Source organism: Diadema antillarum, unplaced genomic scaffold (genome assembly GCF_040938485.1).
Source record: "Diadema antillarum isolate AM-2024a unplaced genomic scaffold, OU_Dant_1.0 seq00001319_RagTag, whole genome shotgun sequence".
Lineage (NCBI taxonomy): Eukaryota > Metazoa > Echinodermata > Echinoidea > Diadematoida > Diadematidae > Diadema > Diadema antillarum.
The window spans coordinates 383,776-411,430 of record NW_027272091.1 but is presented as its reverse complement, the minus strand read 5'-3'; the positions used below and the strand labels follow the sequence as shown (position 1 = coordinate 411,430).

The following is a 27,655-nucleotide window of genomic DNA, read 5'->3' as shown; positions in this document are numbered from 1 at the left end:
TGATAATGCTCCCCAGTACAGTGTACTTTAATATAAGGTTTTGAATCATTCACAATTTACGTTACATTACATATTTTTTTATTGAATAATGTTTTCAAGGAATTTATAAAGTTTTGTAATTTTTTGAGGACATATTTTGGAAAATATTACTTTAAAACAAGAAATACAATTATTACATGTATTAATAATGAAGTGTAAATAACTTATTGTGACAGAGCCTGAATTGACCGTCGATTCTGACCACGAATGAGATTCGCATTCAACAGTACATACATAGCGTGCAGCATAGGCGCGGATTACCGATCGGTCGCATGGGTTTCTGTATGTTCAAATGGGAGAGCGAATTGATGGGAGTGGGATTTGAAGCCTCAAAGAAGGATATTGTAAGTAGAATGTCGCTATTACCATGCACCTGCATAGTAAAATACACATTTAATGCGTGAATGAGTGTAGACTTACACAGTCAAATGTTCGATTTTCAGTTATTTTTATGCTAACATGTTAGACTTAAAATGTTGACCACCCAAAAGCTCGCAAGCTAGAGTAAAAGCCCTGTCCTACTCTCCAGGGGGGTGTTTCATAAAGGCCTTTCATAAAGCTGTTCGTAAAGTTACGAACGACTTACGAGCGACTGGTGATAAGTTCTTGTGCCAAATTATGGAAATTCTGATAAGTATAGCACATCAGAACTGATCACCAGTCGCTCTACAAACAGCTTTATGAAACAGGGCCCAGGTCTAGTACGTGTAGGACTCCTACTGACACTGCACTGTATACCGCTACGCTACGCTATGCGCTAATCCATTGACTTGGCTTGCGCTTGGGGACCTCATCAAGTCTTACTCCTACTCTTAGGTAGTCATACACCTCTCCTTCCCTTCTTCGTTATCTAATTTCTTCCAGTATGGAGAAAAGGGTAACCTCGAAGCGCTCCATTTTATTAGTTTTTGTACAGTACAGGGCTGTGTATAGTTAGTTATTTGAATAGTATGGAGGTACATATATCCTAAAATTGCCAAACTCTTTTTATTTTAATAATTTCTCCAAATGGGCAACACAACAGTATGCATGGCCATGAATCTAATTCAACTAACTGTCAAAGATCTCCTAGCTAGTAACTCCTCAGCATAATTGAAATGCTGAGGAGTTTAGCTGTAAATCGTAATCGTATTGTATTACCGAACATGTGCCCTCTGTATAGGGAAATTTATGCATTACATTTGTAGATCTGTATTTTCAGTCAATGTTATTAGTGCAGAATAAAATGAGCATGGACATTTTAGCGATTATTACTAAAATTTGAGGTAAATATGTACCGGAGCAGAGAAATATTAATTTCCCACTGTGCTCATTACATTCCTCACATTTTGGTAGTTATATCTACCGAAGTATTATTCATTTATTTATTTTTTTTAGCAAATCTTGAATTTCATGAATGTCAAGTGACTTGTGAAAATTTTGCATTGTGAAAATAAGAGCACTGCGCATACACGTGTGACTACACAGAACCTCTAGATAGTCTACTGTAAAACATGATACATGTATATTTGCGGCATGAAATTTTCGACGGCCTATTTCACAGCATGAAATTTTCGCGAATTGCCACTGGCATTCTATGCATATAATGTAGAAAAGAACTTCCGCATGCATTTTGATTTCGTGAATCTTGGCGCTCGCAAAATTGGCGAAATTAAAATGCACGCGAACATTCCTCGTTTTACAGTATCGCATACAGTACCGGTATGCAAAGATTGTTGGTCTAGATCTACACGTAGATAGATCTACACTATAGATTGACAGAGCTCTGCTAGCTTGCTGGAATGCCAAAGAAAGGATGCAAATGATAATAAATAATAATAATGATAATTCTTATAATAATAATGATAATAACAATAACTAGAAAAGCACTCTGAGAGCGCAGACCTCCGCCAAGCATGAAGCATATTTCCACCACTACACTGATCTTGTTCTTCCATAGAGATATCATACGTACACACAACATCGGCACTAAAAGTCGCCACCAGATTTCCAAATATAGAAACCTTTGTGACGTCATAAGCCTTCAGCTGCACGGCGCGCCTCGCCCCAGCAGAAACTGGATCACGCACTTTAGTGCGCGCAGGCAAACCTCAAATACGCGCAGCCTGAACTCCCAAGTTCATTGACCCTACCTGCCAAAACATCAAAAATCCTTCATAAATTCCCCCAAAATTCTCGGATCATTAACAAAAGTTAATCGTTTGTTACTTGTGTCATTCTCAACCATTCCTGCAAGTTTCATCCCAATCCGTTAACTACTTTTTGAGTTATTTTGCACACGGACAAGCTACTAGTAACTAACTAACTAACGAACGAACGAACGAACACACAAACCAACGGTAACGAAAACATAACCTCCTCCCTTGTCGGAGGTAATAATAGAAACTGCAGAATCACTCAGAGAGCGCAGACCTCCGCCAAGCATGCAGCTCATTTCCACCCCTGAACTTGTTCTTCCATAGAGATATCAGTGATTTCCACCCATACGTACTTATAGCATTGTGTGCTGAAAGTCGCCCGATACTGTACGAGCTGAAATTTTCGCGTACAGATATTTTCGCGAATTGCTACTTGGAGGACATTTTCACGTCTTGTTAATTTCGCGGTTGCGAGGGTTTAACTGATTTGCGAAAATAAAACCACTGCGGAAATTTCAGCTCGTACTAGTCGTACAGTATCCCAATATAGTAGCGTTTGTTATGTCATAAACCCTCAGCTGCAGGGCGCGCCTCGCCCTAGCAGAAACTAGAGCACGCACTTTAGTGCGCGCATGCAAACCTCAAATACGCGCAGCCTGAACTCCCAAGTTCATTGACCCTACCTGCCAAAATATAAAAAATCCTTCATAAATTCCCCCAAAATTCTCGGATCACTACCAAAAAATTTACTCATCTGTTTACTTGTAGGTCATTCTAAACCTTTCCTGCAAGTTTCATCCAAATCCTGTTAACAACTTTTTGAGTTATTTTGCACACTGGACAAACTAACTAACAAACGAACAAAACGAACAAACGAACAAACAAAACCAACGGTAACGCAAACATAACCTCCTCCCCTTGGCGGAGATAATAACTAGAAAAGCACACTGAGAGCGGCAGACCTCCACCAATTAGCTACTTTTCCACCAATGATCTTGCTTTTCCCAAAGAGATTTTTTCCCATTTCCGCCACTGGGGGAAAAGCTCTTTGTGCGGCTCTTATATAGAGATCAGTGATTTCCACCCATAGTCGTAATACTAGTACATGCTGAAAAATCGCCCTCCGATTTCCCAATATAGAAGCCTTTGTTTTGTCATAAACACTCAGCTGCGCTGTGCGCCTCGCCCCCTAGCAGAAACTACAGCATGCACTTTAGTGCGCATTTGAAAACCTCAAAAATGCGCAGCTTGAACCCCCAAGTTCATTGACCCTACCTGTCAAAATGTCAAAAATCCTTCATAAATTCCCCAAAAATTATCAGATCACTAGCAATATTTAATCATATGTTTCTTGTGTCATTCTCAACCTTTCCTGTAAGTTTCATGCAAATCCGTTAACTACTTCTTAAGTTATTTTGCACATGGACAAACAAACAAACAAACAAACAAACCGACAAACCAATGGTAACGAAAACATAACCTCCTCCCTTGGCAGAGGTAATAATAATGGAGTCTTGTAATGTGCCATGCCTGTCACACATTGGCACTCCTGGCACAGAAAGGTGAGACCTCTTCTCACATTGCTTCATTCAGGGAAAGATTATAATTTAAAGAAAGCACACAGTTACTGAAACAAAAAGGTTTTGAGTTCCTTCTTGAAGAGAGGGAATGAGGTCTCCATTCTCAGTTTCAAAGGCAATGAGTTCCAGAAAGAAGAGTCAGACTGGGTGAAAGCTCTGCTGCCCCATGAATGATGAGTACCTGGAACTCGAAGGATATGAGCAGTGGATGAACGAAGAAGTCTAGTTAGTCTGCCGTGCCATGTAAAGAACGGAAAACCAGGATTAAGATCTTGCAGACAATTCACTCGTCAACTGGAAGCCAGTATAATTTATGGAGGATGTGAGAGATGTGTGCGGTTTCATTCGTTAGAATGCATGTAACAATCAGATATCTTCCTCACCTCTGGGGCTACCTGTGTTGAACGTTTTCCAAGGCATTTTCCAGGCCCCTAACTAGGATCTTTTATTGGGGGGGGGGGGGGGGGGGGGGGGGGGAGGGAGTCAAAATTAGAAAGAGTGGACCTTTTTAGTTCAAGTTTATGTTCAGTTCTGTTATTTTACACATACGGTGCACTCCCGTTATAATGAACACGGTTATAATGAAATTCCGGTTACAACGAAATAAAAATCCAGGTTGCAAAATTATTGGTTCTATGTGGTTTTAATGTTTATTTGTTTGGTTATAACGAAATTTTGATATAATGAAAGAAAGCTGGCAGTACCGAGGACTTCGTTATAACGGGAGTCCACTGTACTGCGCAATACCAAGGAGCAAATGGGGAGGGGGGGGGCTGTTTTTTTTTATTTTTGTTTGTTTGTTTTGCATATGCTGTACATTATTTATCTACAATGGTACATGTACAATATGTGTAGCTACAAATTTAAGCAGTATGCACGTGTATGTTGTGTCTCAAAATGGGAGCTTAAAGAATCCATCTTTAGAGACAAACTCAAGATTTATACAGTATGACCAGGCTAAGTATCATAACTGTTGCACAAAACCAGTCAACTGCTCGTGTTTGATACAAATGTTTCTATTTTTGTTTTTTTTTTAGAAATCAAGAGGAGTACCTATAGGTAACCTCATATGCATAATATTCCTGTGGAAAATGACAGATGGATGAGGAATGATATTAGAGATTGATGAAAATTCTCATTCAGCAAATTTCACTTAAACCATTTATTTAATGTACGTGTATATTCAATGACAAGTTTCTGGGTTTGGCAGTGCAGATGTGGACTAGTAACTTGATATTACAGAGTCATGCAATACAGAATCTGCTAATTAAGGGCTCTCATATATTAAGCTTTCTTGTGGCATCTCGCACTGTGCTTAAATGCCAAATTAATGAACATCAAGTGCAAGTTGTTACTCCTTTTCAGGTGATACAGTCTTCAAAAGATCCGCATTGAAGCTGAAGTGATCAACATGTACAATGTACATGTAAACCATCCAGGGTTCCCAGCCCATCTGGGAAATCAGGGAAAATTATTTTACTTTTTTCCAGTCAGGGAAAAGTCAGGGAATTTTGATTGGCCCAAAAATCAAAAGTAGTCAGTAAGACAACATGTATTGGATGACACGGGATGAAAATTGGATTGAAACTGGATATGAGTTGAAATAGTTAATATGGAAATTTGATACTTCATCAGGGAAAAATCATGGAATTTTGTTTTCTTGAAATGCTGGGAACCCTGCTATCTTTAATAGAAGCAGATGACATCTATCTTTAGTGCAATATGGAAGTTTGCCCAGTGTATAAAAAAAGCAATGTCCTCAAAGAGTGCCTAAAATATATTTCAGTGAACAGTAATCTAAATTTGTGCATGTATTGCTATATAGGGATCCCAGGAAATTTTGTTTGTTGAATTTTTTTTTTTCTAAACTATTATTTGGGGGAGGGTGGGCAGATAGTGCTCATGATTGGTTGGGTCCAGGTCAATGACCCCTCCCCTCCTGATGGGAAGGATCTTTGAGTTGAGACCTTCCAAGTCATGGTTCTTCTTTTGGTGTTTGTTTGTGCGTGTGTGTGTGTGTGTGTGTGTGTGTGTGTGTGTGGTTTTACTTTGTTTGTTTGTTTTTACAACCCCTTGAGGATGACACCTGAGAATACTTGGGCAGGTGTCTATTGGAAATGCATGCTTTAAATAGCAAAATCTGTCTGTCCTCCGCGGGTTAAGGAGCCAAAAGGGGGGGGGGGGGGGGGACTGCAGCCCCCTCTAGTGCCTGTAGTGCCATAGTCCAATTGTGAATGTTGCAACATTGTGAATGAATCAATAATTGCCTGACATGTACAAATTAGAATATGACTTTCTTGAGGCTGAAGGACAATATTTGGGAACAGAAAGGCAGAACAATTCACTCAGTTACATAAAGATGTACATAATATGATGTAAGATTGCACTTTTGAACAAAGCTGCCTTGTTTTTCTTTTATGTGTTTTGGTTGTTTTTTTTTTTCCATCTCACTTGACTTTATTGAAATCTGAATGTTGTATCCATCACAGGACCTGAGAAGGGAATGCTGAAATGCAGTCATCCACCAAGTGCTGAAGAGAGAATTTTGCCGCGGAATAGTTCTCAATGATGCCAGTGCCAACAGGCTCAGGTGGAAACGACCCTACATCTGTGATGAACAAATATCGTAACAATGTTACAGTCCTTGCAGACTCGAGATCAAGTGAGTCACCCCGTGTTTTTTCCCCTTACTTTAAAAATCTTTGGCAATGAGTAAAATTACTAACAAAGAAACAAACAAACAGTAAGTGAGTTCAATTTCTTTGCCCCTTTTCCCCTTGATTTTTGCTGCTGGGTCATAATGAATGAATTTGTTTGCACACATTGAAACTTCTTGACAGGAATAAAGCCTTATTACGGAATGGGGAGGGGGAGGCTAAAACGTGGGGGAGCTTTGAATGCTTCTGGAGAAATTTTGCATTTTCACCTGCTCATGGAAATGATGCATTTGCATGATGATGATGACCACAAGTATTGGAGAAGCTGGAGGCAAGGTTCTTTGTTTGACACTTCGGCGACGTGCAAGCTCACTCATTCTGCTTTGTGCTGCTATAGTGCACATGTTTTATAAGGATGATGTGCTTGCGTGTTGTTGGGAGACATTTACAGAGTGCTTTCCAACTTGCCAGCCATGTTTGTCGAAATAAGCTGAAAAGATCTGAATGCAAATGATTTGTTTGGTGAATGAAAGTACATGTAGGGCATATTCACCAGAGGTGATGCACTTCCATGATATAACAGATTTTTATTTTTGTTGGGATTTTTTTTTTTTTTGTCATCGCCCGGCATAATGTTTACTTTTGTTATGTGTAAACAAGGAGTGTAAAAATGTAAACAAAGCAATTTAAATGTTTTTCAGACATAATCATTGGTATCTAAACATTTGGATAACATTCACAATACCAGGAATTTCAATACCTAGGTATTAAAATATGAAGGCCAAGTATTAGCAGTGAACAATTCTTCCATTCACAACATGTACATTACCATAAGTCTAGCTGCATCATGTGCTTGCTTGATTACAAATGTTGTATGCCTATGTGTGTTGTGAATAATATTGCTATATTTTATCATCTGATTATACACAGCGGATGAAACAAGGCTTAAAGCAGCACAAGAAATTAGTGAAAATTTTGAGGTGAGTGAATTTCAAATAGTATCCACTTTTCCGATGGCGGTTATATAAAATTGTAGCAATAGTTCTTGTGACGAGAGTCTGTATAAGAAAAAGAAATCAAAGAAGAAGATACATTCTAAGAAAGAACAGCTGGTACCTGTTCTTTCTGAAAGCCACATAATACATCTTTTGTATTTCAACATTTTTTTCTTTCTTTCTTTCTTGGAACTGTCTCATCTACTTGTAAGAAAAATTTCCTTGCATTGCATGATACAATACCCTGGCATCATGCAGGAGCCAAAACATTTTGCTGATTGATCCAAAATCACTGAAGGATATAGTAGTCATAAAGCAATCACTGCTGACAGTCATGTGTATGACAAGTCCCGAATGAAGACTGATCTTTATGCAAATTTAATACATATTGCATGCAATATACTGGCGCGATAAGACGTGGACTGTCACTGCACACATTTATATGTAGTAATGAAAATGCAACCTTGGAGGTCCATTCATTTCTGCAAGACTGAGAATCCACAGTGTTTGTGTACATTTTGCAGCTCCAAACAAAATTGAGGCAAACATTGAACGAAAGTAGGCATGTTATGGCAATACCCTTGATATGTGTTGTTTTAATTTAAAGACCACATAGCAATGCCCCAATCCCCGAAAACAATACTACAATGGACTCCCATTATAACAAAGTCCTCGGGACCGGCAGTTTTCTTTCGTTATATCAAAATTTCATTATAGCCGAACAAATAAACAATAGAAATACATAGAGTGGATAATATTGCGGCCTGAATTTTTACTTCGGGTTGTTACCAGATTTTTGTTATAACCATGTTCGTTATAACAGGAGTGAACTGTATGTAGATTTTGTTCTGAATGTCACGGATTGCAATGAAAACGCTAACATTGTTCTTCTCTCGACAACCAGGTGATCATCTCCTCATCACAGTACCACACCTTCTTGGAGACGGCCATTCCTCATTTCCTGAAGGTCCTGAAGGATGAGAAGCCTCAGTTCATTGCCGAGTCACCGCTCCAGGTTAGTTCGAGTGCGTACATAAATAGAGTGCCAAAGTGTGATATCACAACCATTCATCACCATACAAACTGGTTCTAAACAACCTCACCTGGACCAAATGTTTATGTTCACACCTGGTTCCAACTAAAGCTATAGATTAAAGACTGTGATGTAATCACTTCCCCATCAGTATCTTCTGTGGTATAAAGATCTCACTTTATTTATGTGTGTATTTTGCTGTTTCTTCAATACTTGTTTTTTGAACCACTATTTCTTCTTCAAGATGTAATTTTGTGTGCAGTTCAGTCTTATGATTGCAAGACATGAATATCTCAAGAAAGTGCCTTTTATTTTCTATCTATCTATCTATCTGTCTGTCTATCTATCCATCCATCCATCTTTCTATCTATCTTTCTATGTATCTATCCCATCCAGCACCTGCGCAAGCTCTTGCTGGAGCTGCTCCACCGGATGCCGACCAACGAGCTCCTGCGGCAGTTCGTGCGCCAGATCCTGGAGCTGATGTTCTCTCTGCTGGAGACGGAGAATGAGGAGAACGTGTTGGTTTGCCTGAAGATCATCATCGAGCTGCACAAGTACTACCGGCCCACCATGCAGCCGGAGGTGAGATGGGGAAAACGTGTGGAGTGGTATAGGGAAGGGCATATCTGGGCCTTGTTTTATGGAGAGTTATAATTGATTATATAGTTGATTTCTGTCATAAGTCTATGGCAGCCTGTGTGGTAAGGGAATTTACAATCAATTATATCTTTTGATAAAATGGGGGCCCCGACAACTATGCACCCCCACACAATTATGTACCCCCGTACAGCTGCCACCTATGGACAACTACCCCTGCCGGACAGTTAACCCCCCAAGATGAACCCTGACATTTTTGCGTGCATGAAACTTTTGTGAATTTTGTGAGGAGCTGAGATTTGCAAAAGTCTTTGTACACACAGTGCATTTAATGCCAGCAGCACTTCACAAAAGTTCCATGCTGTGAAAAAGACTGTCGGCTCCAATTCGCAAAGTTTCATGCCATGAATATTTTTGGTTTTTGGGGGATAATTGTTTGGAGGGTAATTGAACAGGGGTTAGGAGTTGTTGAATCAGATAAGGCTCTCCATAGTCCTCCTCAATGCAAAATTAGCTGTTGTGGATGAGATCACGAACTATCTACCACAAAATCCCTGGTTTGTGCTCTGTGGCTGCAGTGGTTGGGCCCCTATTGCTGTGTTTACACCATGTTCCCAGCGGTCATGGCAGTCAAGTTTCAGGCCACCGTGGACAAAATGGGATGGAAGTGAGACCACGCGGTGAGATGGGATAGGCAAATGTGACAGGCTGTGATACCGTGGATGCCTTGTCAGATTTTTAAGCTATCAAAAAATTTGCCTCGGCAGTCCCAGTGCCGATGAAAAACCTTGTATGCCGTAATAAAATAGGGTGAATGCAACAAAACACGATGGCATGTAATAGGCCATAACAACACTTGGAGGTGGTGCGTAGTGGGACACAACAGAAAATATTGATAGTTTAGCCTGACCAGATGCCGTGAGAAAAGCGTCTGATAGCTATGTTCACCGCGGCGAGGACTGGAAGGAACAAGACTAGAATACGAAGAGAGGAAAATCCGGAAAATGTTTCATCTACCCACGGCGCATTACACATTTTAGGCAAACGGGGCTGCCGTGACCGCCGGAAACATGGTGTAAACGCAGCATAAACAAGAACACTTTGCCTTTACAGCTCAGTCCTTCCGAGGAAACTCAAAGCTGTCAGTCTCATTGCTTCCTGAGCGGTCACATTAGACAAATCAATACAAATCAAAGATGTAGCCATTGCCTCTCAGACTTGACATCTCAGGATATGACAGCACGAATTATGTACCTGATTAGAACACGTCTGAGTGGCATTTCATGAAGCGTTTTGTCAGATATTTTTTTCTGACATACTGTTATAAATTACTGAAATCCCTGCATCTGATTGGCTGAATGCTATTTTGTCAGAAAAAAAAAATGTCTGACAAAATGCTCATGAAATGCCCTCCCATTCCTTATATGTAGGAAAGGTATGCATTCAAATCAATGAAGGAGGTGAAATGATGTGGTGGTTGTATGTGAGAAAGCGAAAGCATCATCTAAATCTAGTAGGGGTTGCTTTCTGTGTTTCTTTTTTTTTTAGGGAACAGCTTATTAAAGAAATTCCTTTCTCATATTGGTATTGCAATGAATTTATCTATGTCAACATGTCAACATGCAACATACAGCTCATCACATTACAAAAATAGATATGTAAGTAGATGAATAGAATTAAAAGAAAAAATAGCCAGTATTGTGATCCACATTTATGTACTTTTTTTTGACCAGAAAAGAATATTTATTATGGCACAGAGTGAAGTATGTCTGTTGTACTTTTGCTACACATTACATGTTATCACACACATCGAGTGGATAAAATGAAGATTTAAATGAATGCTGAGATCAGGGGGGTGTTTCATCACCGTTTGTCAGCGATGACAACTTGAATCACCATAGTAACAGTCAGTGACCAGAGCATCTCAGCCAATCAAAACCAAGGATTTTGCTGAAATTGTCAGCGCTGACAAACGTTGATGAAACATCCCCCAGAAGCCAATGGGCACAAGGTCGCATAGTTTCGTAAATAAAACTTTGATGAGTTTCATCAGATATGTACTTGTAAAGTGGAAAAAAAAAAGAAGACAGTGAGTTATAGATATAGCATGCAGATCCTACAGCTGCAAGACTTCTATTGCAGTATGCAAACATTGCTCTTGTCATAGTCAGTTTACCGTTTTGCTCTCCTAACCTTCCCATATTTCATGTACAGGTGCAGCATTTTCTTCAGTTTGTGAAGACAGTTTACAAGGACATCCAAGTCAACATGGTGAGTTCTCAAACAGAAACTCTTTTAAAATGGTACTATTTGACATTATTAATGATGGAGCCTTTTAGATCTGGAACTTTTTCGTCATTCTGTTCATGTGAGCACATGTTATTACATATAATATGTCAATAGTCATTGAGGAGAAGTTCAAGACAGTAAACATTCATCTTAACTGTGTAGGCACAAAATATGAATCACATGAAAATACAATGTAGTCATGTTACCTGTAGAAGACTTTGTAAGTGTCATATTAAGCAGTTCCCCATGTTGTAGGGATATCAGAAAAATAAGTTTGCTGTAACCATACTATTGTCATTATCAATACATTACTACAAGAAATGTTAAGGTACAACAATATTGCTGTGTGTCCGTCATCAGCATTGTAACTCCCCATTATATTCTTTCATATGCAGAAAACCTACTTCCTCGATGTGATTCCGGGCACTCCGGCCCCGGACCCAATGAACATCCAGCTGTTTGTGGACCGTACCGGCTTCTCCTGTCAGACCATCATCACCATACAGCAAGGGGACGGCCAGAAAGTGCAGGTAGGGTGGTGTCATAACATTTTTGATGTCACAATATTTGGGATGTCACATGACTGTAATACACACATTAGCCGGAATTCACGAAGATAGTTGAAATTAAGTCTATGGTTTATGCAGATCTCTTCTGCAATATAAAATGCACGTGACAGACCGCGCACAGGAGACATCCAGTAACGACCATGCACTGATACTCAGTGTGAAAGGTATGCCTATTTCATGCTTGTTTTAACCTGATCGGTAATTTGTTTGATTTCTGTTCTTCCAAATCACAGCAAACAATCTTGCCCAAAGGAGTGAACTCACTGAAAGTTTTGGCCGAGTACCCCATCATCGTGGTGTTGATGTATCAGCTGTACAAGCAAAACGTCCACAATGTGGTGGCCGACTTCATTCCTCTGGTTATGAACACCATCGGTCTGCAGCCTACACAGCAAGCAAGGTATGGGACTACACGGTAACATGATGAAGCAATTTTTGACATTCAAAATAAACCTATTCTCCTTCCTTAAATCTACAAGGAGTATGTGGTTACCATACTGCTAACTTGTCTGTTCTGCCACAATATTCAACTTAATCAAATGAAATATATGTATAAAACAAACAAAATCCTGTAAAGTTGAGCGAAAAAGGGCCATAATGTGGGAACTTTAGAAGAGAAAAAAATTGTAATATTAGATAATGTTTTATACTACATTGTTTTAAAGGACAAGTTCACCTTCATAGACATGTGGGTTGAGTGAATGCAGCAATACTAGTAGAACACATCATCGAGAGTTTGAGGAAAATTGGACCATCCGTTCAAAAGTTATGAATTCTTGAAGTTTCAGCTCAGTCGTGGCTGGATGAGAAGACTTCTATAGCTTGTGATGTCACATGTGTACAACGATATAAAGAAAGAATAACGAAAAATAAACATATTTTCAATTTTCTCGCATAACAAAAGAATACTCGACTGCTCTCTTTCAGTAGGCAGGGGAAATAATATTACCCTTAACATTCACGTCAGTAACAAAGTTGAAGAATCATGCACTTTATTCAAAAAGTGAAGTTTTGTAAAATTCTTTTTTTATTTTACTTATATCGTTGTATGCATGTGACATCATACACTATAGTAGTCTTCTCATCCAGCAATGACTGCGCAGATACTTTAAAAATGCATAACTTTTGAATGGATTGTCCGATTTTCCCCAAATTTTCACTGATGTGTTCTACTAATATTGTTGCATTCACTCAATCCACATGTCTATGAAGGTGAAATTGTCCTTTAAATAATGAAGGAAAGAATAATTGCCATATGCCAGCAGTGAAGCAATCCCCCCCCCCCCCCCCCCATTGCTTACTGTAACATGCACATTTTTAAATGTCATCTCAATTGCTTGTCACTGCAGAAGTTGCTGGCATCACATATGTCCGTCTGTCTATCTGTAGCACCACCAACATGTGAAATGCCCTCATTGTTATCAATTCCCTGCCTGACAAGGTTACTCTCTATATATTTTTTAATGTGGAAACCATTACATATATATGTGACCCTGCACCACAAAACCAACAAAACGTTGCAAGACATGGATTTTTAGTTAAGGGCAGATTCTGAAAGAGCAGACTCTAAGGGTTAAAATGATGTATAACTCAATTCAAATGGATTCTCCTAACCTATATAGATATTGGAAAGAAAGCCCACACTCTGGAAAAGTTTGAACTAAGAAAAGAGGCTCTGAAGTACAGCGTCTATTCAAGCACTTCATAATCTTTACTAAAGCCATGCTACCTGTGCCATGAATGGGACAAAAAAACATGATTTTAACCACTGTAGCAGCAACAATGAAGGGATTATCAGATTAAAGCTGAAATTGAATATGCTCTGTTAGCACATTCTGCCCATGATAAATGCCAGCTTTCAAATCAGTAGCATTATCCTTTCAAAAGTTATTAGACTTGAAAGTGAAGAGTGTGCAAAGGATTTTCAAGAATTGAAAAGGGCCTCTGAAGAAAAACCTGATCACACTACTCTACCAAAAAAGGGGGTTGTAGAAAAACTGCGGAAAACCCACTTTCCAATTCAATACATGATCCCAAACTCGAGAATAATGTAGAAGAAGAATAGCTCTTTCAGAAAATATGGAATATTTCTCACGTAAAATTAAGGGGTGTAACTTTTTGTTTGTTTTGTGATGCACAGTCACATATGCAAACACATGTTTCCAGACCTGTGTAACCTGCAATGCTTTTCCATATGTGCGTAGAGCTTCTCCAAACTTCAACAAGGAGATGTACGTGGACTTCATTGCTGCTCAAATCAAGACACTCTCATTCCTGGCGTACATCATCAAGATATATCAGGTATGAAGCTTGTGAGATATATGAAAAGCATAGCAGATCGTGAAGTTAGTGTATCTGTGTACCCAGACATATTATGTACTCTTCACAGTTGATAGATATCTTTAATTGTAAATTCGTTCTAAGTAATTCTCAGCAACTTGGGAAATATGAACTGGATCAAGAGAGGTGAACAACTATTTTACCAAATTTGAGACAATCCAAGTGATATGGTTTATGCTTATGATCATTTTGTTGACTTGCATAGTTTTCTTATCTAGAAGATAATTTTTACCGGACGTGTATAAGATGCTAACTGGTGTGTAGAAGATACATGAAAATATGCTGCCCTTGATCAGACAATAAATTGCTACCACACATATAGTACACTATATCATGATAGGTGTTTCAATGGTACAGTCACCCAGGAAGAAAACAGATTGATATGTATATACACTATTTATCTGTACAATGGAAATGTAATGTTCCAACAATGGGAATCCTTACTTTGAACAAAATTGTCAAATTCACAAGTAAACAATTGCATAGTCTCCGTGAATTTGTGGTGTAGAAGTGAACTGTTGCAAGTGAACACCTTTCACCACATTGTTTTTAAAAATGATTGAAAAGGTGAGATACTGGTAGTATGCAGTGGGATATACTTCTTTTCTGAGAAGTGGCAAGTGCTTAGTGGTGCAATATTCATATTTCTTGTTTTCCCATTTATCCTTCTTACATATTTCATGCTTTCCACCCCCCCCCCCCCCATTCTTAGGACCTTGTGAACTCGTATTCATCTCAGATGGTGAAGGGCATGCTTGGATTGTTTGCAAACTGTCCGAGCGAGGTCGCTCACCTACGCAAGGAGCTTCTGATTGCAGCCAGGCACATTCTCGGCACGGACCTGAGAAATAGTGAGTAGACTCCTCACGTCACACTTGACAAATGTCATGAGGTCATATTTCTCTTTATAGTGGGAAGAAGTATATGATTGTCTTTAAAAAACTCCCACTGAAATGATACAATGTTTTTACCTGGCTGTACAGAATATGAATATGTTAATCTGTGCACTTTAGCTGTACAGGACTTTTTAAAGTTCTAGCACAAAGGCACATAGTGGGAGTTGATCATTTTATCAATGGAACAAGGATATATAAGAGTACTTGCAATGAATATAATGTTACATAAATATAGTACTGCCAAGAAACCATCATCTGATATTACTGATTGTGTTGATCATAATGATTAAAGCCTGATTCCAAGTGTAACATTAGAAATCAAAACAGTTCTGTATTGCATGAATTATTTAACAGGCATTCACATATCGTCGCTGGGGCGACAAGACCTCGTTTCTACAAAATGTCAAATGTTCAGGAGAGCCAAAAAACATAGTGGCCAAAGCACTGTAGCGAATGGGATAGCCTTTCCTTTGACATGCTGTGGTGACTTCATTTTTGGAGTGAGAGAGTTGGGATTTGGCCAGGTCATCACTTAACCCATTATTTGACCATTAATCAAAAAAAGTCATTTTCACCAAAATTTCAGATACAAGGTCTTGTCACCCCAGCGACGATATTGAAAGAGATGACACGGGAGTTTTATATAAGAAATTTTTGCCGAGTATTAATGTTGTGTAGATTTTTTTATCACGCTAGCCACACCCTACCCAAGAATAACAGTGCATGAATGAAATGATCATACATCCAGACAATGTAAGGATTCCTCACCAACAAAATTTCTGTTTCTGTCTCCACAGAGTTTGTTCCCAGCATCGACAAGCTGTTTGAGGAGAATGTCCTGGTGGGAAGTGGCTGGACCAGCAAAGAGTCCCTCAGGTAAGAACCGGACACCAGTACCCTCATTTCTCTCAAAGCAGAACAGCAAGATAACCAGAGATGTGTCCTAGCAGGGCACTTTGCATTTATAGCAAGTGTAGATCCTTGGCTTACTAGCTCAACTGTGTCATTTAAGATAGCACTGTCCCCTAGAGCCTGAAATATTTAGGATCATAAGAGCATTCATTATCGGGCAAGCATTTTCTGTGAGGTTCATGTGCACCTCCAGTTTCCACTGAAAGAAAATTGTTGTTTTTCATGTGAATGCTTCATCTAATGTCATGCAATTCTTATGATGCAAGTTTGTGCATGTGCTGATTATCAAACAGACAAATTATTTGATTTTTCACATTTTCATTTTTACTCTAGATACAGTTTGTTGCATTATTTTGCATCTATTTCGAAAGTAAGCTGACAGCAAACAGACCTTCTGTTGCAACAATAAATTCTTGAAGTGTACAGACTTTACCCAAGGGTGGCACCCTTCATGTTTTGGTTTTTTCCATTTTCTTTGCTCATGAAGAGATGAAACTGGTGTCTACCAGTTTATCAATCTATATGTACATAAGTTTTGAGAGACGCAAGTTTTCTGAATAGTAATTCATGTTGTAGGCTTGCTAACATACATGGTTGCAGCATATGAGAACGAAAATCAACTGCATGTAATACTTGCTGCTGTGGATGGTTGATTGAAAGTGTTCTCTTTTTATTTTCCTACCCCATGCTCCTTCTCCTTCCACCCCATACCACCTCCATTCCCACCCCATACCCCATCTCTTCCACTCCCATGACCCATCTACCGCACCCTCATGCCTCTTCTCTTTCCCCACGCCCCCTTCGCCCACACCACACCACCTCTATTCCCGCTCCATACCCCCTCCCCTCTACCCCTACACCTCCTCTCTCGCACCCCATACTCCTACTCCTCCTCCCATCCCACACCACCTCAATCTGCACCCCATACCCCCTCCACTTGTACCTTATTCCTCTTCCCCTCATACCTCACACCACCTCTATTCCAACTCCACGCCCCCCTCTCCTTCACTACCACGCCCCATCTGCCCCCCCCCCCCCATCACGCCCCTCTACCAGGCCCCTTGCATACAGCACACTGGCAGACCTGGTCCACCACGTGAGGCAGCAGCTACCCCTCCAGCACCTCTCCATGGCTGTGCACCTGTTTTCCAAGAATGTCCATGACGAGTCCCTGCCCTGCAACATCCAGACCATGTCCTGTAAGCTGCTCCTCAACCTCGTGGAGTGTATCAGGCAGAAGAGCGAGCAGGACGGTGCAAACGTAAGTCTCTCCTGCTCTTTCTCTCTCTTTCTGTCCTTCCTTTTATTAGCTCACCTGAGCCAAAGGCTCAAGTGAGCTATTGCGATCGCCCTTCGTCCGGCGTCCGTCGTGCGTCGTGCGTCGTCCGTCGTCCGTCGTCCGTCGTCCGTCGTCCGTCGTCCGTCGTGCGTCGTCCGTCGTGCGTCGTGCGTAAACTTTTTACATTTTCATCTTCTTCATGAAAACCCCATGACCGATTTTCATCAAACTTGGTAGGTAGCATCCCTAGGGGGTTAGGAACTCAATTTGTTAAAATGGGCACCATGCCCCACCCAGGGGGCCCCCAGGGGGGCCCAAACCCCCCAAAATTAAGGAATCTGTAAAAATCTTCTTCTCTAGAACCAGAAGTGATAGAGCTAAGTTAATACTATGAGTTAGTACATTGATGACTGTAGTTTCAAGTTTGTTCATGGCAGAATCAGGGGTGCCCCCCTTGGGACCCAGGGGAGGGGGGTGGGGCAGGGTTCTAATGGGGCCTAAATTGTACATTTTCATCTTCTTCTTGAGAACTCCATGACCCATTTTCACCAAACTTGGCAGGTAGCATCCCTAGGGGGTTAGGAACTCCATTTGTTAAAATGGGCACCATGACCCACCCAGGGGGCCCCCAGGGGGCCCAAACCCCCCAAAATTAAGGAATCCGCAAAAATCTTCTTCTCTAGAACCAGAAGTGATAGAGCTAGGTTAATACTATGAGTTAGCACATTGATGACTGTAGTTTCAAGTTTGTTCATGGCAGAATCAGGGGTGCCCCCCTTGGGACCCAGGGGGGGGGGGGGGGGGTGAGGAGGGGTCCTAATGGGGCCTAAATTGTACATTTTTATCTTCTTCTTGAGAACCCCATGACCCATTTTCACCAAACTTGGCAGGTAGCATCCCTAGGGGGTTAGGATCTCAATTTGTTAAAATGGGCACCATGCCCTGCCCAGGGGGCCCCCAGGGGGCCCAAACCCCCCAAATGAAGCAATCTTTAAAAATCTTCTCTAGAATCAGAAGTTATAGAGCTGAGATAATACTATGAGTGAGTACATTAATGACTGTAGTTTCAAGTTTGTTCATAGGAGATCCAGGGGTGCCTCTCTTGGGGGTAGGGGGGGGGGGGGTGGTTGGAAGGGTCCAAATAGGGGCCTGAATTGTACATTTTCATCTTCTTCCTGAAAACCTCATGATGGATTTTTGTCAAACTTGGCAGGTAGCATCCCTAGGTGGTCAGGATCTCAATTTATCAAACTGGGCACCATGCCCCACCCAGAGGGCCCCAGGGGGCCCCAATTCCCCCAAATTAAGGAATCTTGAAAAAATTGGGCCCTTATTGTACATTTTCATTTTCCACTTGAGAATGCCTCGTCAAATTTTGGTAGAGCTGTGAATAATGTAGATTAGTGATTGCGTGAAAGGTGAACTTGCGATACTCAGGTGAGCGCTAGACCCGCGGGTCTCTTGTATCTTTCTCTCTCTATACCTTTTAATATCTTGCTTTCTCTTCACCTTTTTATATATTTCTCTCTCCACCTTTTTATACCTTTCTCTCTCCACCTTTATATATCTTTCTCTCTCCACCTTTATATATCTTTCTCTCTCCACCATTTTATATTTTTTCTTTATCTACCTTTTAGTATCTTGCTCTCTCTCCACCTTTTTATATATTATTCTCTCCACCTTTTTATATCTTTCTCTCTCCACCTTTATATATCTTTCTCTCTCCACCTTTATATATCTTTCTCTCTCCACCATTTTATATTTTTCCTTTATCTACCTTTTAGTATCTTGCTCTCTCTCCACCTTTTTATATATTTCTCTCTCCACCTTTTTATATCTTTCTGTCTCCACCTTTCTAGATCTCTTTGTCTCTCCACCTTTTTATATCTTTATTTCTCCACCTTTTTATATCTTTCTCTCTCTATACCTTTTAATATCTTGCTCTCTCTTCACCTTTATATATCTTTCTCTCTCCACCGTTTTATATTTTTCTTTATCTACCTTTTAGTATCTTGCTCTCTCTCCACCTTATTATATCTTTCTCTCTCCACCTTTTTACAGCTTTCTCTCTCCCTGTCCCTCTATATCTTTCTATATCTCTCTCTTCCAACCTATGTACAAGAATCTAACAAATCATCGGTCTATTTGTTGATCTACACATCTATCTCTCTATTTATCTTTCTCTATTTCTTTCCATCTCTTTCTCTCACTCTTTCTCTCTGTCTCTGTCAATTTATCTATCTATCACAATAGATTTATCTATCTACAATGTATGTACAAGTTTGTATATATCTGTTTTTCCAGTCCCCAATCCCTTTCCAGTTTTCCATGTCAATTTTATTCTTCTCTCTATCATTTCCAATCATTTTTTCTTTCCTATCTCCCTCTTTCCCTCATCACTCTCTTCTTTCAATCCTTGTGATGTCAATGTTTATTCCTCTTTCTATATGTTTTCCTGTGGCACTCTTGTATGTTTTCTCATCCCTTCTAACTGACTTTGCACATTCTTCCAACTGGGTGTTCCTCTCCGTCCAGTCTTTATCTTGTTTCTTCTTGCCATTGCTCTGTTCTATCATCGTCTGTTCTATAAGCATTGTCTTGTATCACTTTCTCTATTTGCTTTTGTTGTGTTTATCTGTGCTGTCCTTTCTATTTTGGCTGTAGTCTCTTCTAACTTCTCCCTTAAGTTAAATACTCCCTGATGCCTGTGTTTGAGGCATCCAAAAGTTTATTCTGTACTGATAGAATCTCTCACAGTGAATCAAACTATTTTTTTTTTAAGAGAAGGTGATAGTTAGGCATGTACCCCCTTTTTTCAATATCTCTCTGTTCCTCAAATTGACAGTTTCTCCTTGTTTTTTCACAATTTTGTCATCTTTGTATTATACCAAAAAATGGAAATGGGCAAAAGCAAATGAGATTTGACAAATTCTTTCTTCCCTTTCTGTCATTTGCAACTTGCAGTGTACTTTGCTTGTTTGTGTTCACAAAACAATGCCTGTCACACACAAAAAAAAGAAAAAAAAAGAAGAAGTGATATTTCATATCATCTGGTGCTTTGTGCAACGTATCATAAAGTTACAAATCATTTTTCCCAATATCAAACTGCGCAGAAATTTGTCTTGGCTTATCCATATCACATCACATGCATACGTGTGCAGACTGTGAAATGCCAGTGATGTAGATTTAAGGCTGACAAATAGTTAACCCGATCTGTTGTATCTGCTTTACCAAGTGATTCAATAGATTACAAAAAACAGACAAAACATCATCAATGTGTATATGCCTTGCCATGTGCAGGTAAAAGGTAAGATCTGCCAATGTGTAGTGTTCATAAATGTTTGTGTGTTACTGAAGTTGTACATTTACTGTGAGAAATCATTCTTTACATCTTTGTGAAGATACATTATGTACAGTTATCCTCATTCTCCACCTTGAAGCTGCTGTTTATACTGGAATCAATGCTTATAGCATGACTTTCCTGTAACATCTTTATTCAAATTGTTCATTTTATGCTGTGGTTGGTGTTTATGCTTTTATGTTTTTATCATTGCCAGCTGTAGTTGATTTTTTTTTAAATGTTGTGATTATTTTGTCATCTCATGCAAAATAATTGCCAATACCCAATCTGGAATGTGCTTTAGTGCTTCATTCAAACTCATCAAGAAAATGCTTTGTTAATCTGTTTGTTTAGGGGTTCATGCTTTCAGTTTATCAAATGTTAGGGCTCGAATACTCATATCAACACTCTTAACGTGTAAACCTGTGTGAACTTCATCTAGGGTTTATGATATAATTAATGATGCAGCTGGATTAGGAGGGCGAGGCAAAAAGTTTATGTTATGCATGTGCACTAACCTATCAACAACAAATCCTTTATTTCAGTTTGATTTTGCTTGATTTCTGGCATTCATTGATATAAGAATTATTATCATGTTATTTGAGCCATTAATGCTTGGTATGTCTTACTCTCATTCAGTGAATGTTTGTTTTAATCAATTAATGTCTGAAGATCAACTCTGAAATAATCTGGCAGCCTGCATATGCTACGCTTTTGATATTATTGCCTTTAATATCAGCTGATAGCAACCTGTTATTTTATTTTAATTATGCTTTTAATGGTTCTGTACCTATCAGGAAATTGGCAAGACCCATCATAAAATGTTTTTCCTGCCATATTTTGATCAGTGGGGCAAACCACACAATTGTTTAAAAATAAAAATACCAAAAGTTTTTGCCCATGTAGGCACAAATTTCAAAAACACAATGTGTGTTGGAATTGCATTAAGGTAAAAACAAAATGCTATGAAATGCAGACGATATGGGCATGATTAGTTTACCTCTAAAGTTTTGATGCTGCAGGGAAAAAGTGTCATTATATAAAGTGGAAAAATTCCCTAAATAATCTATTTTAAGCATCCTTGCTGGTTGTGATGGTCACCGCACCAGGAGACAAACTCTGCCTCTTGAAACAGTCTAAATACCCATTTAAAAAGCCAAAACCAAACAAATACTGCATCAGCTCATTTCATTCAATGGTCTTTGCGCTTAATACTCACTCACTCATCCCTCCTATCTCTTTGTCTCTTTCCCCCCTCCCTTTCCTGCCTCTTTTTTTTCTCCCCCCCCCCTTTTTTTGTCCCCTTGTTCCCCCCTTCAAATCTTCACAAACAGCAGAAATTGTTTGTATTGCAGGCCCGCGAGATCCTCATGAGGATGCTGGAAGTGTTTGTTCTCAAGTTCCACACTATTGCCGAGAATCAGCTCCCAGTCATCTTTGAGAAATGGTGAGAGAGAGAGGCTCATCAGTGTAATTGCCATGGCAACCAGTGTTCCCTTGCAAGATGCACACCTGCATAGTCACAAGTGACACATGTATCTTTCCCTAGTACATTTTACTCAGTGAGCTAATATCTGGATATAGTATGCAGGAGGGGGAGGGGATGATATTAGAATGCTTCAATATTGATCACTAACCCTTAAAGGACAAGTTCACCTTCATAGACATGTGGGTTGAGTGAATGCAGCAATATTAGTAGAACACATCAATGAGAGTTTGGGGAAAATCGGACAATCCGTTCAAAAGTTATGAATTTTTGAAGTTTCTGCTTAGTAATGGCTGGATGAGAAGACTACTATAGCTTGTGATGTCATATGAGTACAACTAGATAAAGAAAGTATAAAGAAAATTCAAGATATTCTCACTTTTCTCACATATTAAAAGAACGCTCGACTTCTCTCGTTCAGAAGTCAGGGGGAATGATATTACCCCTAACATAAGTCAGTAACAAGTCGAAGAAATGTGAACTTTATTCAAAAAGTCAAGTTTTGTGAAATTCTCTTTTTATTTTCCTTATATCGTTGTATGCATGTGACATAATACACTGTAGTAGTCTTCTCCTCCAGCAGTGTTTGCACAGATATTTAAAAAATTCATAACTTTTGAACGGATTGTCGGATTTTCCCCAAACTTTCACTGATGTGTTCTACTAATATTATTGCCTTCACTCAATCCACATGTATATGAAGGTGGACTTGTCCTTTAAAGACCAAGGTCTCTTATGTACCACTGCACTTTACATTTTGTTCTAATAATCTAGCAATTCTAGTAATAATAATCTTGATTTTACACAGGTAATTGGGGCTTGGAATTTTATAGAGTATAACTAGCAGAATCTTTGTGTATTTTTTATATGCGTGTATGTAGAAGAATAGTGCAGATGCATACTGTATGTGATTTTTCTGTCATTGAATGAATAAAGGTGTGGAATGTCTGTTGAAATGTAATGTTATGACCATTTTTGCTGTGGATTGACCTTTGACAGTGGCATGAATTGCTTTTTCTTTCTTCAAGCAACTATCATAATGAACTGTAAATTCACCCCCCTAAGCCCATCCCCTCACAAAAAAAGAAGAAGAAGAAGAAGAAGAAAAGCCAGGTTAAGGTGATGATAGTATTAGACTGCAGCTTGTGAGTCAATTTTGATATTTTTTTCAAGGAAGTAGAATGCTGATCAATATAAGGTGTACTATGCTCATGACAGAAAAGTGTACCACATCATGAAGTTGTCACCACTATGCTGTCTGGAAATGAAAGCTGTTAATCTTGTGAGGTCAGCTATCTTGATCCTCTCTCTGTTTTAATCCTTTGACAGCCGACAGCAACAGGAGGCAGCCCAGGAAAAGATGCTCCCACCTGCTCAACGCTCCTCATCCACTGTCTCCAGTGCGGCAACCACTGCTGCCGCGTCGCAGCCCCCACCCACCCCGACCACGCCCCAGACGCCGGTGTTTCCATCTACCCCCAGCACGACCGTCCCACCCTCCACCCCGACTACCACTGTGCCTCCCCCGACACCAGGCGTGTCCTCCATCACCACCGCGCCCCTCTCCTCCCTGTTCCCCACCCGGGAGAAGGACGATTCGAAACCCAAGCGGTACCTCCCGACCGGCCTCACCCACTTCAACAACTATTCGGTGGTGGACTGCCGCAGCCTGGTCAAGACGGTGGTCTGCGGTGTGAAGACCATCACCTGGGGAGTGAGTGCCTGCAAGGTGGTGGCAGGTGAGTCCTTCCTCCGGTCCCTCATTGGATGCCATCTCCTAAATCCTGATTCAGATGTTCAAGCCAAGTGCAGAGTTTCCACCCCGGTGTTTTAACAATGAGATGAGGTCAAGATAGCAATGGTTTAGACATAGTGGAGCAGTTTACTTGTGATATGGTATGAACCCAGTTTCACTGTTTGGGACTGTCTTGGTTAAGGGGGGCACCACTATGGCGACAGAACTTTACATAAGTGTCAAGATTACACCTGCTGTTGTGCTGTCATATGACAGGCCATATGCTTTGCAAATCTAAGGTATTTCAATGTTCCAAAATGCCTAATGTCTCACTTAAATATGAAACTATTCACAGAATCTTTCAGAGTGAATGATGGCAGATCAATGTTTGTTATCATGGGTGAGTGAATATTTGTTTCACACGAAGTTCTGACGAGCATGTAAGGCGATATTGTCGTACTTGACATGAATATGGTTCCATCATGGATTTGCTCCAATTAAAGGTTTCCATGTATTTATTGCATACCATGGATTTTCTTGCAGATCCCCAAAGTAAACAGTTTCATCCCAAAGAGACTGCTGTATTCATCAAACTGGTCAAACATGGTAAGTGTAGTGCTCTAGGTATCGTTAGTTGTAACTGTATAAGCACTACTTGGTGTTATGATGCCTCTTAAATACTTATAACACGTGTCTGTCACACCACTAAATTTCTCTCCTGTGGCTTTTGCACATGAAATTCAACACATTTCACTTCAATCAGAGGAAGCTCTTGTCCATTGATGGCCAGTGCCATTATATAAAAATCAAAAAAAAAAAACACCTTTTGATGGTTTTGATTTTGAATAAAAACACAATGAGGAACATTATATGAGATACTGTGTATCTGTAGATGTGCCTATTCCCCCTTCCCACAATCCATCAGTGAAAATGACATCAGTCTCACCTGCAGTCATCTGTTTTGTTTTGGTTTTTTTCTGCAGAAGAAAATAAAATCTAATTTTTTGTACATGATTGTACCTGATGAGCTCCTAGAAGTGTCTGTGTAGGAACTTGTAATGTAATTTGGAATCTGTTCACAAAATTCCTCATGTTTGATCCAAATGATTACTGGTAGCCATCCCCTCACTCTCTTTCTTTCTGCCCCTTCCTACTCCTCCTCCTCCTCCTCTTCCTCTTCATCACCCACCAGCCTTGAAGGCGCTGGACATCTACCAGATCCAGATCTCCCCGTCCGGCCAGACTAGCATCAGGCCGGCGAACACCCAGAGCGTCCGTCTGAAGGAGGAGAAGGAAGTTCTGGAACACTTTGCAGGAGTGGTAAGAGAAGAATACTACCTCCCTTTAAATTTCATTTCACTTCTTCATGCATTTCCTGTTCATCTTATTTATATGTTCATGGATTGATACATTGTCTGTATGACTGTATGTTGCAATTTTTATGGCCAAATTAATAAATAGATAGTGATGATGATGATGATGATGATGAAAATAATATAAATAATCTTACAAGCAGTATAATCAAATACTTGCAGGATAGCCTCTAATGCCCTTTTATGCCCTGGTAATAATGGTTAACTTTCATTGATAATTTTCGAGGGGGTCAAAAATTGGTTGAAGACTGCCACAACAAACCATCTGTTCTTATGACGTACTGTGTCTTGTTTTGTCGATGTTTGTGTGTGTGTGTGTGTGTGTGTTGCTACAGAAGGGTAGAGCTCAAATTTCAGTCTTTGCCGCTCATAATCTGACTTCTTCACTAATGCCTCCTAGAAAAATTGCAACTCACTGCATTTACCTGAAAACTTTCACACCTCTGCCGTTTACTCCCCCGATCCTTTTTCCTAGTTCAACATGATGCACCCGCTGGCATTCCGCGAGATCTTCCAGACCACCATCGAGTACATGGTGGAGCGCATCTACAAGAACTACGCCCTGCAGCTCATCGCTAACTCCTTCCTAGCCAACCTCTCCACGTCGGCGACCTTTGCCACCATCCTGGTCGAGTACCTGCTGGAACGCATGGAGGAGATGGGAAGTGAGTGTAACCTGTTTACTCGAGCACAAAGAATATGTCACTCATCAGTCCTGAAAAGAGACCTGAGGTTTGGCGGGGGATAATTTAGGTTAGCCATCTTCTCTGCTTGAAAGATCTCTTGCTAATGATTGTTCTTGCACTACAAAATTAATATTTGTGCATTTTTTTTTGTCTATTTCCTTCACAACATACAGAATTTTTAAATTTAATGAAAATGTGCAATAACGGCTTCACTATCACATTCTTTGCCATTCCATCACTTTGGAATAGTTGCTTCGTATATTTCACATTCATAGTGTTACATTTCTGCTATTGTTTAGAGCTTTCTAACAGAAATATGGCAAAATTACACCATGCTTCATTTTGATTAAATTTTTCTTCCTCCATCCAGCAAACCAAGAGCGATCCAACCTGTACCTCAAGCTCTTCAAGCTAGTCTTTGGCTCAGTCTCCCTCTTTGCCAACGAGAACGAGCAGATGCTGAAGGTAAGGGAACCTTGAGGCATCCTACCACTTTGTTACCCCACTTGAATATGATGTGATTTTGTTTAACCCTTACCATGCTGTGTTTGCTGTTTGGTAGTCATGCTGAAGTGCTTTCTGCACCAATTGACACAGATGTCGGGGAAACTAATTGTTAATGAATAGAGATTACCTTATCCCCCTAATTCCTATTGCTACACCTGAATGGGCTTGCCAACTATACATAGGTCAAGTTTGAATGGATTACTGAATACTGATTTAAAAGCTTGGCAAGTGAAACCAAGGACCTGGACATGTAAAGTGTTAAATGGGCATTCTGTGCCAACCTGAACCAAAGTGTAGTTTGGATTACTACTTGTCCCGCGTGGGTCAGTGGGGACGTTCACGTGTGTGACATTTTTGCATAATGTGATAATGTGTAATTTACTTTCTACCATTTATGTTGGGAATGTCTAATTGGATCAAATTTATGCATGCTTTTATTATTTCAGTGCTACGCATTTATTCAGATAGTTGAGATGCAATTTAATAGAGTAGTCAAGATAAGATAACATAGAAAGAAGTTCTGTCTATATCTTTAAAATTGAATCGTGCAGTATGATCTGTCTCCTCAGTATTCCTCACTGAGATCTACATTATGTAAAAAAGTGATATCTTTTTCATAATTTTGGTTAGACCCACACATGTAAGAAAGTGTTATCTTTTCACAAATCCCTGTAGCCCCACCTGCACAAGATCGTGAATCGCTCCATGGAGCTAGCGACTACCGCTAAGGATCCCTACAACTACTTCCTCCTCCTGAGGGCGCTGTTCAGGTCAATCGGCGGCGGGAGCCACGACCTGCTGTACCAGGAGTTTCTGCCGCTGCTGCCAAACTTGCTCCAAGGTAATAGTCTCATCTAATGTTGTAGATGAGGTGCTATTTGATCATCATGTTCGTGCGTAAGAATCGAAACCTCACATTTGCACATTAGATGATTTATGTGCCGGGCATACGGAGTCATTTTCATAAAACTAGAGTGAATTTCAAGGAGGTTTGGGAGACCACAGACCTTGAAATTCTAGATTGAATGTGATAAGTTGTAGCAACAGGACGAGTTGCCATCTTGTATTTCTTGTGTGGCACTATTTGTGAATCATCAAGACAAGGAGAGGGTTTGCGCTTGCAAATTTCTTTCTCTCAATGCTTTAATCATTTCATCAAGAAGAAAAAGAAAGAAAGGTTGCTATTTCATTGCTACCTCTG

The 27,655-nt window shown here is 40.0% G+C and overlaps 1 protein-coding gene across 1 annotated transcript in view; it reads left to right on the top strand.

The window, feature by feature from the left end:
- The first annotated feature begins 300 nt into the window (after positions 1 to 300).
- The window catches only part of LOC139708193 (transformation/transcription domain-associated protein-like), an 87,898-nt gene continuing 60,543 nt past the window's right edge, over positions 301 to 27,655 (top strand). Inside the window, exons 1-19 of the mRNA XM_071620168.1 lie at positions 301 to 383; positions 6,247 to 6,419; positions 7,345 to 7,394; positions 8,314 to 8,424; positions 8,839 to 9,027; positions 11,257 to 11,313; positions 11,727 to 11,861; positions 12,134 to 12,300; positions 14,105 to 14,201; positions 14,953 to 15,091; positions 15,934 to 16,012; positions 17,105 to 17,309; positions 22,023 to 22,114; positions 23,483 to 23,892; positions 24,432 to 24,494; positions 25,081 to 25,208; positions 25,737 to 25,926; positions 26,318 to 26,412; positions 27,130 to 27,295. Of these exons, the coding sequence (XP_071476269.1) occupies positions 6,323 to 6,419; positions 7,345 to 7,394; positions 8,314 to 8,424; positions 8,839 to 9,027; positions 11,257 to 11,313; positions 11,727 to 11,861; positions 12,134 to 12,300; positions 14,105 to 14,201; positions 14,953 to 15,091; positions 15,934 to 16,012; positions 17,105 to 17,309; positions 22,023 to 22,114; positions 23,483 to 23,892; positions 24,432 to 24,494; positions 25,081 to 25,208; positions 25,737 to 25,926; positions 26,318 to 26,412; positions 27,130 to 27,295 (2,470 nt within the window). The 5' untranslated portion in view covers positions 301 to 383; positions 6,247 to 6,322. The remainder of the gene's footprint in view (positions 384 to 6,246; positions 6,420 to 7,344; positions 7,395 to 8,313; positions 8,425 to 8,838; positions 9,028 to 11,256; positions 11,314 to 11,726; positions 11,862 to 12,133; positions 12,301 to 14,104; positions 14,202 to 14,952; positions 15,092 to 15,933; positions 16,013 to 17,104; positions 17,310 to 22,022; positions 22,115 to 23,482; positions 23,893 to 24,431; positions 24,495 to 25,080; positions 25,209 to 25,736; positions 25,927 to 26,317; positions 26,413 to 27,129; positions 27,296 to 27,655) is intronic.